The sequence below is a fragment of the Heptranchias perlo genome, chromosome 17, assembly GCF_035084215.1.
Source record: "Heptranchias perlo isolate sHepPer1 chromosome 17, sHepPer1.hap1, whole genome shotgun sequence".
NCBI classification, from domain to species: domain Eukaryota; kingdom Metazoa; phylum Chordata; class Chondrichthyes; order Hexanchiformes; family Hexanchidae; genus Heptranchias; species Heptranchias perlo.
In genome coordinates, this window is record NC_090341.1 from 59017695 (window position 1) to 59028494 (window position 10800).

At 49.2% G+C, this 10800-nt stretch overlaps 1 protein-coding gene across 1 annotated transcript; it reads left to right on the plus strand.

Moving 5' to 3' along the window:
* Positions 1–530: 530 nt before the first annotated feature.
* Positions 531–9755, plus strand: LOC137333945 (protein B4-like). The gene is made up of 5 exons (XM_067998298.1): positions 531–621; positions 1471–1739; positions 2361–2481; positions 8628–8692; positions 9235–9755. Exons 1-5 carry the CDS (start codon positions 531–533, stop codon positions 9604–9606), a joined length of 918 nt encoding a protein of 305 aa, XP_067854399.1. The 3' UTR covers positions 9607–9755.
* The last annotated feature ends 1045 nt before the right edge of the window (positions 9756–10800 follow it).

A 10800-nucleotide genomic window follows, 5' to 3' on the forward strand; every position in this document is an offset into this window, starting at 1 on the left:
GACCTCAGTCCCACGCTCCTGATCTTTGGCTGCCTGATGCGGAGAGGGGCAGGTAAGTCGGGGGATCTCCTCGTGGGTCTGCTCCTGGGCCTGGCCAATGTGGCCATGGGGGTGGTCGCTCTGGCTGCCTGCCTCTCTTCCGCGGCTTTCTCCCGCCCGGGTGACCCTGGTAAAGGATCATCCACCTGTATGTTTGAGGCCTTCCGCAATCAGTAGGCATCGCAGGGACTGGAGTGTTTTCTGGACAGTTGGAAGATCATGACTAAAGCAACATTACAATTTAATTTGATGTTTCCTTTGTTTTTGGTTTTCTACTTGTTGTGACCCTGTAAAAGGGGACACTTTGGTTTGTTTTTTTGGCTGGTGACACTGGGGCAAGTCACTGTCTCCTTATAGTTCATTAAAGAAAAGGCAAACTCATTGATAGACTCAACGAGGGACTGCTACAAGCCAATCAGGAGCCCTCCCATTTGACTCACTGATTATATATACAGCTTCCAGCAGTAGTTCTAGTTGTACATTTATTCACTATGTATCCAAGGAAAGTCTCAGCAAGTGCTGGCTCCACAGCAGTTGGGCCAAGGATTGTCTCTTTGAAGAACCAGCGCCTGTCCCTTTCAGGTAGGAGCTGACCTTGTGTCTCCATCTCCCCACTCAGTCCTGTCTGGACAGGAGCTGTTTTATGAAGCTAGTACTTGAATCCTTATGGTTTGACTTAACTCCCCAGACTGATGAAAGTACAATTTGCCTCACTCAACAAACCTGCCTTTCCCAATGTCTCAACCACATGCTGATGAGCATAATCCCAACCTCACTTCATCCAGCTCCTACTCTGAAACCCAAATATCTACCACCCATTGTACTAATATTCCATTTGTTTTTGAACCCAGTTGCATCATTTGTGGTTGGGTTAAATGGTGGGACTTCTCATTAAAATGAAACCTGCACCAGTTCACTTCCAAAGTTCACTTTTACAGTGATGCTCTTGTAGTTGTTGCCCTCCTTGCTCAGAGTAAAGCCCCAGTAAACTGTAACCTTCCTCTTGCTTTTGGAGGTGGTTTCAGTTTCTGAACTGACACCTGGGGATGGTTACAGATAAATGTTTCATATGGACACTCTCAACTTGAAATTCATTAAAATACAGGCTCTGGACTCTCCCTTCTAAACAGCCTGGTTTTTCTCTCTTTTTTCCCCCCCTCTCTCTCTCTCTCTCTCTTCCCAAAAACCTGATTGCTCATTCCCTGTAATGTCTGACAATCCCTCCCCTGATTTCCAGACTCTTGATGGATGTTCTCTCAGCCCTGGGTAGGTAAAGGACTGTCTTGGTCTGTCCCAGAATGACACACCTGTCTGATTACTGTGATTTTATTGCTTCTGGAATTGACTTGAGAAAATATTAAGAATTGATTTAAACTGTCCAAATGTAACACATCTTGTCAAACTAATGGCTTATTTCCACATTCATTCCAGGTGTGAGCAGGCGTACCAGCACTTTGAGTTACTCAGTTTACAAACATCCTCCCGTGATCCAAATGGTGGTTAATGCCTTGAAGAGATATAATGACCGCCGAGGTACTTCAGTGCCAGCTATAAAGAAGTACATTACATCAGTTTACCCCACAGTGAACCCAATCTACCTCAGGACCACACTCAAGAAGGCCCTGGATAGAGGCCTTGAAAAGGGTGTTCTGGTCAGGCCTGCCAACTCGAAAGCAATTGGAGCAACAGGAAGATTCAAAGTAAGTATGTGATCCTGCTCAATATTGTCTACAATGGTGGACTCTTTCTGAAACAAATAATCCTACTGACTAACTGCATGTCTTAGTCTCGAGAGTAGGCAGGTGGGAATAGGCTAGACAATCACTGCAGTTACCAGCTGATGTCACTGGTGAAGAGCTCCCTGCCCTCTGGGTGTGGTATTCCATTACCTTGGGTGATGAAGTGTGATTGGCAGCCATGGAGCATAGTGAACCAATGAATGAAGTCTCCTGATCTGAACCTAATGTCCACTAGCTGCTATGTGACCTGTGCTAGATAATACTTCACCAGCTGCCCCTGGCCCAGGGCTGCTCCCTGTCAGGAGCCCTGGTGATGTGCCTGATAACTTTATTTGTTGAGAAGTTAGACTAATGACTTGTCCAGCTGTCCTGTAATGGATGAACAGCCTGTTTAACACTGGCAGTAAATACCCAGGAGGTCACCAACTCCCCATCCTACCATAGGATTAGAATGGTCTTCAATTGAGGTGTCCAACTTGCAAAATCACAACTTCACAATCCAGCAGAGCCCAGAATTGTGAATTTATTTGTGTTCAATCCTGAGTTTGACTGATTTTTGGTCTGATTATTCCCTTTCCCCAGCTTGCAGTTAAGAAACCTCTGAAAGCTGCTGAAAATGTTGATCCAAACAGTGACTCCACCAAGGAAACTGCTGCAAATGTGAAGCCCAAAGCAAAGAAACCTGAAACTGATAAAAAATCTGGTAATGATTTACTTTGCTTCCTTGTCTCTGCTGATCTAAAACCCATTCCATCTCCTGGACCAAGATGCTATCTAATGTTTCCTCAGTCTGGCCCCTCCACATGTCCAACTTACTGATTTGGGTTTTTAGGGGATGGATTTACTAGGATGGAATCTTACCTGTACATTCATTGCACATGTGAATCCTTGTACATAGCTGGCTGGTCTGGTCTGGATTGACTGGCTCCTGTAGTATGCTAAGGTCAATTAACAAATGATGTTGAAATGTTTTAGTTCAATGGCACTGGGAGCCAGCAACGGGGTGGATGAGTTATAGAAACGTGGAAAATAGCAGGAGTAGGCCATTTGGCCTTTCGAGCCTGCTCCGCCATTCAATATGATCATGGCTGATCCTCTATCTCAATACCATATTCCTGCTCTCCTCATACCCCTTGATGCCTTTTGTCTAGAAATCTATCTATCTCCTTCTTAAATATATTCAGTGACTTGGCCTCCACAGCCTTCTGTGGTAGAGAATTCCACAGGTTCACCACCCTCTGAGTGAAGAAATTTCTCCTCATCTCAGTCCTAAATGTCCTACCCCGTATCCTGAGACTGTAACCCCTCATTCTGGCCCCATCCCCCCCCAGACAGGGGAAACATCCAGTCTGTCTAGCCCTGTCAGAATTTTATGTTTCAATGAGATCCCCTCTCATTCTTCTAAACTCGGGTGAATACAGGCCGAGTCGACCCAATCTCTCCTCATACGACAATCCTGCCATCCCAGGAATCAGTCTGGTGAACCTTCACTGCACTCCCTCTATGGCAAGTATATCCTTTCTTGGGTAAGGAGATCAAAACTGTACACAATACTCCAGATGTGGTCTCACCAAGGCCCTGTATAACTGCAGTAAGACATCCTTGCTCCTGTACTCAAATCCTCTTGCAATGAAGGCCAACATAACATTTGCCTTCCGAATTGCTTTCAGTGATTGGTGTACAAGGACACCCAGGTCCCTTTGTACATCAACATTTCCCAATCTATCACCATTTAAATAATACTCTGCCTTTCTTTTTTTCCTTCTGAAGTGGATAACTTCACATTTATCCACATTATACAGCATCTGCCATGTATTTGCCCACTCACTCAACTTGTCTAAATTGTCTTGAAGCCTCTTTGCATCCTCCTCACAACTCACAATCCCACCTAGTTTTGTGTCATCAGCAAATTTGGAAATGTTACATTTGGTTCCCTCATCAAATCATAGATATATATTGTGAATAGCTGGGGCCCAAGCACTGATCCCTGCGGTACCCCACTAGTCACTGCCTGCCACCCGGAAAAAGACCCCTTTATTCCTACTCTCTGTTTCCTGTCTGTTAACCAATTCTCAATCCATGCCAGTATATTCCCCCCAATCCCATGTGCTTTAATTTTGCACACTAACCTCTTGTGTGGGATTTTATCAAAGGCCTTCTGAAAATCCAAATAAACCACATCCACTGGTTCTCCCTTATCTATTCTACCAGTTACATCCTCAAAGCTCCAGTGGTGTCTCTCCCTCTCTGCCCACTGGGAGCCAGCAACTGTCCTATTGGTGGTCTGGCTTTTCACAACTTACCATGACCCTATGAATCCTGGAGTAACAGCAGCCAATGAGCGTGTAGTCATAAAATTACAACACAGGAGGCTGTTTGGCCCATCGTGTCTGTGCCAGCTCTAAATTTAATCCCACTGCTCCACTCTCCCTATGGTCCTGTACCTTCCTCAACTTGAAATATGTCCACTTTTTTTCTTAATGCAATGGTCTCTGCCTGAATCTTCCTAGAGTATTCCAATGCCCTGACAACTGTCCAACACCATTTCTCCTCATCCCTCTGCTCTGACAATTTTAAATTGCCCCTTGTCTTATTCACTCCATAATTTTAAAAGCCCCTCTAATCTCCTGCTAGCACACTCTGCTCTGTTGGGAGTAGTCCCAGTATCTTGAGTCTGTTCCCAATCTGTGACATGCTGCTGATGAAGCTGTGTTGTACACTGGCTTTAATGTCTTTTCTATAATGAGGCAGAAAACTGCAGGTTATTCTAACCATGATTGTATTTGGTTCAATCATTATTTTCCTTGTACTTGTATGCCTGTATTTCTAAAATCCCAAATTAATTTTTACAGCTTTATCGAACACTTTTTCAGGAATTGTATTTGAACCCCTAGGGGTCTCTGTCTGTTCATGCCCTTCAGTGTCTCGAGTATATATTCCTTTCCTTATTCTTCCCCTCAATGTATTACTTGCACTTCTCCATGTGAGAGTGCATCTGGCAGCTGTGTTCCCACCAGGGTTAAAATTGACCCTTTCAGGAATGATGGGGGGGGTTACACTGTTTCTGACCCTTTCCTGCTCCCTCCACCAACTTAACTCTTTAGAACAGGCACAAGAGGGACACCCTCCCAAGGCAGTCGATGCCTACTTTACATCACAGCCTGATAGTCATCCGCTCACGAGAACTTGTTAACTAAATTCAGGAGGTCCACATGGGGCAAAACCCTGACGGCAGCACCTGGTGGCAGTCAGTGAAGGGGACAAGCTAAGTAGTTGACCTTTTCTGAGGGTTCCTTGTGGGCCAGGAGGAGCAGGAATATTCCCCTGGGCCCTGCAAGGGATCTTTGGACCCATTGTCATTCATCCATTCTGAAATCCTAACTAGTATCTGATTCTTAAATGATTCCAGGCCTTTGCCTCCACTACTTTAAGGGTCTGCTCTGCTGTCTTCACTCTGAAGAACCTCCTGATGTCAGCCCAAAGTTTAGCTCTTGCTGTTTAAACCAGTAGCTGTTGTCTTGCAGTTTAAAGTTATAGTCCAGATCTAATGCTTCATACCATTCTACTACTGTACATCTAAGATCACCTCACTTTTTGGTCTAAAAGGCCAAGTTTCTTCTGTCTTTCCTCATGACTCTGACCCTGGCCCCGACAATCAGCCCAATGACTCTTCTCTCCACTGCCTCCTGTACTTAAACAACTCCCCTGTGTCTCTGACCAGGAGGGGACACAGTGCTCGAGGGAGGGGGGTCTGACCAGGAGGGGACACAGTGCTCGAGGGAGGGGGGTCTGACCAGGAGGGGACACAGTGCTCGGGGGGGGGGGGGGGGGTCTGACCAGGAGGGGACACAGTGCTCGAGGGGGGGGGGGGGGGGGGGTCTGACCAGGAGGGGACACAGTGCTCGAGGGGGGGGGGTCTGACCAGGAGGGGACACAGTGCTCGAGGGGGGGGGTCTGACCAGGAGGGGACACAGTGCTCGAGGGGGGGGGGGTCTGACCAGGAGGGGACACAGTGCTCGAGGGGGGGGTCCGACCAGAACGGGACACAGTGCTCGAGGGGGGGGGGTCCGACCAGGAGGGGACACAGTGCTCGGGGGGGGGGGGTCTGACCAGGAGGGGACACAGTGCTTGAGGGGGGGGGGGGTCCGACCAGGAGGGGACACAGTGCTCGAGGGGGGGGGGGTCCGACCAGGAGGGGACACAGTGCTCGGGGGGGGGGGGGTCTGACCAGGAGGGGACACAGTGCTCGAGGGGGGGGGGGTCTGACCAGGAGGGGACACAGTGCTCGAGGGGGGGGGGTCTGACCAGGAGGGGACACAGTGCTCGAGGGGGGTGGTCTGACCAGGAGGGGACACAGTGCTCGAGGGGGGGGGGGGTCTGACCAGGAGGGGACACAGTGCTCGAGGGGGGGGTCCGACCAGAACGGGACACAGTGCTCGAGGGGGGGGGGTCCGACCAGGAGGGGACACAGTGCTCGGGGGGGGGGGGGTCTGACCAGGAGGGGACACAGTGCTTGAGGGGGGGGGGGGGGGGGGGGGGGTCTGACCAGGAGGGGACACAGTGCTCGAGGGGGGGGGGGGTCTGACCAGGAGGGGACACAGTGCTCGAGGGGGGGGTCCGACCAGAACGGGACACAGTGCTCGAGGGGGGGGGGTCCGACCAGGAGGGGACACAGTGCTCGGGGGGGGGGGGTCTGACCAGGAGGGGACACAGTGCTTGAGGGGGGGGGGGGGTCTGACCAGGAGGGGACACAGTGCTCGAGGGGGGGGGGGTCCGACCAGGAGGGGACACAGTGCTCGGGGGGGGGGGGTCTGACCAGGAGGGGACACAGTGCTCGAGGGGGGGGGGGTCTGACCAGGAGGGGACACAGTGCTCGGGGGGGGGGGGTCTGACCAGGAGGGGACACAGTGCTTGAGGGGGGGGGGGTCTGACCAGGAGGGGACACAGTGCTCGAGGGGGGGGGGGTCTGACCAGGAGGGGACACAGTGCTCGAGGGGGGGGGGGTCTGACCAGGAGGGGACACAGTGCTCGAGGGGGGGGGGGGTCCGACCAGGAGGGGACACAGTGCTCGAGGGGGGGGGGTCCGACCAGGAGGGGACACAGTGCTCGGGGGGGGGGGGTCTGACCAGGAGGGGACACAGTGCTTGAGGGGGGGGGGGGGGTCCGACCAGGAGGGGACACAGTGCTCGGGGGGGGGGGGGTCTGACCAGGAGGGGACACAGTGCTCGAGGGGGGGGGTCTGACCAGGAGGGGACACAGTGCTCGAGGGGGGGGGGGGGGGGGGGTCTGACCAGGAGGGGACACAGTGCTTGAGGGGGGGGGGGGGTCTGACCAGGAGGGGACACAGTGCTCGAGGGGGGGGGGGGGTCTGACCAGGAGGGGACACAGTGCTCGGGGGGGGGGGGGGGGTCCGACCAGAACGGGACACAGTGCTCGAGGGGGGGGGGGTCTGACCAGGAGGGGACACAGTGCTCGAGGGGGGGGGGGGGGGGGGGGGTCTGACCAGGAGGGGACACAGTGCTCGAGGGGGGGGGGGGGTCCGACCAGGAGGGGACACAGTGGGGGGGGGGGGGGGGGGTCTGACCAGGAGGGGACACAGTGGGGGGGGGGGGTCTGACCAGAACGTTTAACATTCTATCGACCAACTGCTCTGCATAGGCTGGACATCAAGTTTCTGGTCACTAATCTTGGAGCTGCTGTAACTCTGCCTGAAGTGCAGTATAAACCCCCGTTAGGTGGCATTATAGTGTTTCCATCGTACCTCTGGCAAAGGTGCAGCAGGGCAGGAAATTTGCGGCCTAAAATTCCTAGCTCTTTTCAAATTGTTTAGCTGTTTCAACACAATTGAGGCTCTTTCTCCATCAGTTCAGCACTTCATTGGATTAAATCTCCTCCCCTCTGGTTCTCTCCACTTGCTCACTTTATTTAGTAAACAATTTTACACCAAGTTATAGTCCAGCAATTTTATTTTAAATTCACAAGCTTTCAGAGGCTTCCTCCTTCCTCAGGTGAACAATGTTGGAAATGAATGGACTACTTTATTTAGCTCATCCAATAGCTTGAGCTGATTCTGTTGTCTCTCCTAAACATAACCAATTTACATTAGGCTTCAGTCTAAGTTGCAAACAGTGGTCTCATCTCTCAGCACTCTGTAATTCTTCTTTTCCCTCCCCCAAACCCAGCTTCAGCAGGGGGAGGGAAGACACAGACCCATCCACCCACCCCATTCTGGTCCAGGAGTTCATGGCCATATTCAAGTCAGCAGCTAACTCTTCCCTTTTCAAAAACTATATTGGCCTGTCCAGGGATGTAGATGTGTTCTGGTAATTCTATTTGAGGCCCTGCAATAGCTCTAGTGCAATAGCTCTAGTACACCTGCTGTGACATGTTTCAGTATTTGTATTAATGATGGGTAAAGCTCTAATAGGAAACTCCATCGTGAATTACCCACAATCAATGGCACAGGAGACTAGTCCTTGTATTTGGGGGAATTACCAAAATTGTCCTTTCAGCTACTAAATTGCAGATGTTTAAAGTCTAGGTGCAGTTCATGTCCAGCTCTACTCTAGTGTGAAGTAAGGTTTGATGGACTCGCACTCGAATCACTCTCATTGACTTCCTAATACACCCCAGATGGCAAGGCATGATCCCGCACCAACCAACCTCTTGGTTTCTAAGTGCCATGGTGTCTGGACATGCCTTCCTTTACAAGAGATGCTTGGTGATCTGAACTCACTGCTCTATCACTTGGTGACACTGACTTGTCCCCACCATGTTGTAGCAACTCCCAGTGTGATTTATTGCTAAGGAAGATCCAACTCAGCTTTACAAAATCTATTCCTTCTGCAGATGCCTCAAAGCTAAAAAAATCGGGAGCCCTTACAAAAGGAAAAGGAGAGAAATCATCTGGGAAGGTGAGTTAACTTTCAATTCTGTCCATCTTGATTTCTAATCTTGTGCACTGGTTTGTGGGCTGGCAGGGCTGTTTGCACTAAAGCTTGGTTCTTGTCACCTCCAGGGTTAGGGAGGTGAGGCCAGGGGTTCCTGCTTAATAACTAGCAACCCCCACTCAAGTATGACTAACCCACTCCTTTAATTCCCCTCCAGTCCCAGAATTTGTCAAAGCTTTTTGTCATGATACTACAGGGCCACTGGTTTCTATAAAAGAAAGACTTGCATTTATTTGGTGCCTTTCACATCCCAAAGTCCTTCAGTCAATTAAGTACACTTGAAATGTAGTCATGTTTTAAAGTGGATAGCTTCCTACATTACACAGGGGTATAAAGGCTACTGGGGGTGTGGGGAAGCCAGGGTGGGTAGCTTAATGTTGCTAAAATACAAACTTCTGGCTTGTGTTTGATTATTAGTTTGCAAAGTGAGAATTTCCTTCACTCTGGGTGACTTCAGTACTGAAAAGCATTGTGTACTCCTTGGTAAACATTAATTCTAATTGTAGGGATTGGAGAAGAGTGGATTGAGAATAGCCAAAAAATCACCTATAAAGACTGCTAAAATATCAAAACCTGAAGTAAAGAATAAAGTGGATAAGAAGCTTGGACAGGCTTCAGTCACTGGGACAATGGAAAAGACCAAAAAGAAGAGCAAGGCTGTAAAAGAACAAGGTTCACTTTCGGAAGCCGTGCCAGGTAAGAAGGCTTCAAAAGGGTCACCTGCTTCGGGGCCTGCAGTGAAACGAGCCCTTAGGGGCCAAGGGAAGAAGAAGAATAAAGAACTGACAAAGGAGGAAGAGCCTCTACCATCCAGCATCAAAACTGAGTCACCTGGGCCTACAGCAAAAGAGGCCAGGCCAAAAAAACTAAAAGGCTAAGGAGAAAAGTGCAAAAAGATGACAGACTGGGAGGGCCTGGACTCCACTGGGTCTCCTGGTCGAGACAAATGGTCCTCCACACTTAACTGAATTGCACCTTTTTAAAAATATATTTTGTAGATTTGTTCAATAAAAACTTTAACTTCAAATGTGTTGTGGAGATATTTAGATCAAGTGGAAAAGATCCTTTGCTTCAGTCCCTTGGTTTTTTCCATGTTGAACTAGAGGCCCAGGTCAGTGATCCACTATGCTGGGATTCTTAACACCAGGGAAATATTGTGGAAGATCAGTGCAGTGGGTTAATCATTCAGGGCAATCTTTTTACTGGCGGCATTATGTATTGTCAATACTTTCTGTATTAAGTCACTGTCTAAGGATGTAAAAACAAGTACATGATCACACTTCTCCCTGCTTGCTTGATGGTTTTCTCCCAGCAGTAAAACATCTTGTTTGCAATTCCATCTTGTATTTTGGCACATCCAGTTCAAAGTTCAACTGTGGCTCCCCTCCCTCCACCATACAATGTTTCTCTGATACCTAAACATCTAAATCTGGTCCTAGTAAGAGTAATCTCCAGTCTCTACACTGTCCTGTAGGTGCCCAGTTTTCTAGAATGCAAAGGGCCAGAAACAGCTACCAACTGTTGGCTTTTTTGTTCTTGGAATCTGGGTGATGTTGGCATCATTTGAAGTTTAAAAATCAAGGTGTCAGCCCCAGGTTCTGTCCTTCACATGTAGTTCTGCTAGCCAGCTCTGAAATGGGTTCAAAGCCATAAGATGGGGGAAGATAAGGGACATCACTCCTGGCTTCACCTAAAACCATTTTAGACCTTGGTGTCCTGAGCTGACTTTTTTTTGGCCTGAGTTGTGAAGGGAATACATTGTCCTGGAATAGTAATGTGGTAGTAAACTTGTGCAGGTGAGGATCATTGATAGGAATCTACTGCAGAGTTGATGGAAGGAGCAGAGTTGATGGAATGACACCTGGATGATGTCCATGCATACAGTCTGCATTCCTGGAAGGTCAATTATAGGATTTGAAGTATTGCTTCTGTTTGTATTAACTAGACCTTTAACAGACTGGTCCCTGAGCTTTAAATGTACCAACAACTAATACTGGTGCTTTGTGTCCTTCTCAATAAGCAGGACCTCAAAGGTAATCTCAATTACTCCCAAAGCCACGTGCGAGTGAGCA

What these genes read in the sequence shown, in the direction of transcription:
- LOC137333945 (XM_067998298.1), top strand. Translation starts at nt 531, where the DNA reads ATGTATCCAAGGAAAGTCTCAGCAAGTGCTGGCTCCACAGCAGTTGGG. An exon ending in CCAGCGCCTGTCCCTTTCAG is followed by an intron (nt 622 to 1,470) that starts GTAGGAGCTGAC and finishes CATTCATTCCAG; the next exon opens with GTGTGAGCAGGCGTACCAGC. An exon ending in TGAAACTGATAAAAAATCTG is followed by an intron (nt 2,482 to 8,627) that starts GTAATGATTTAC and finishes TTCCTTCTGCAG; the next exon opens with ATGCCTCAAAGCTAAAAAAA.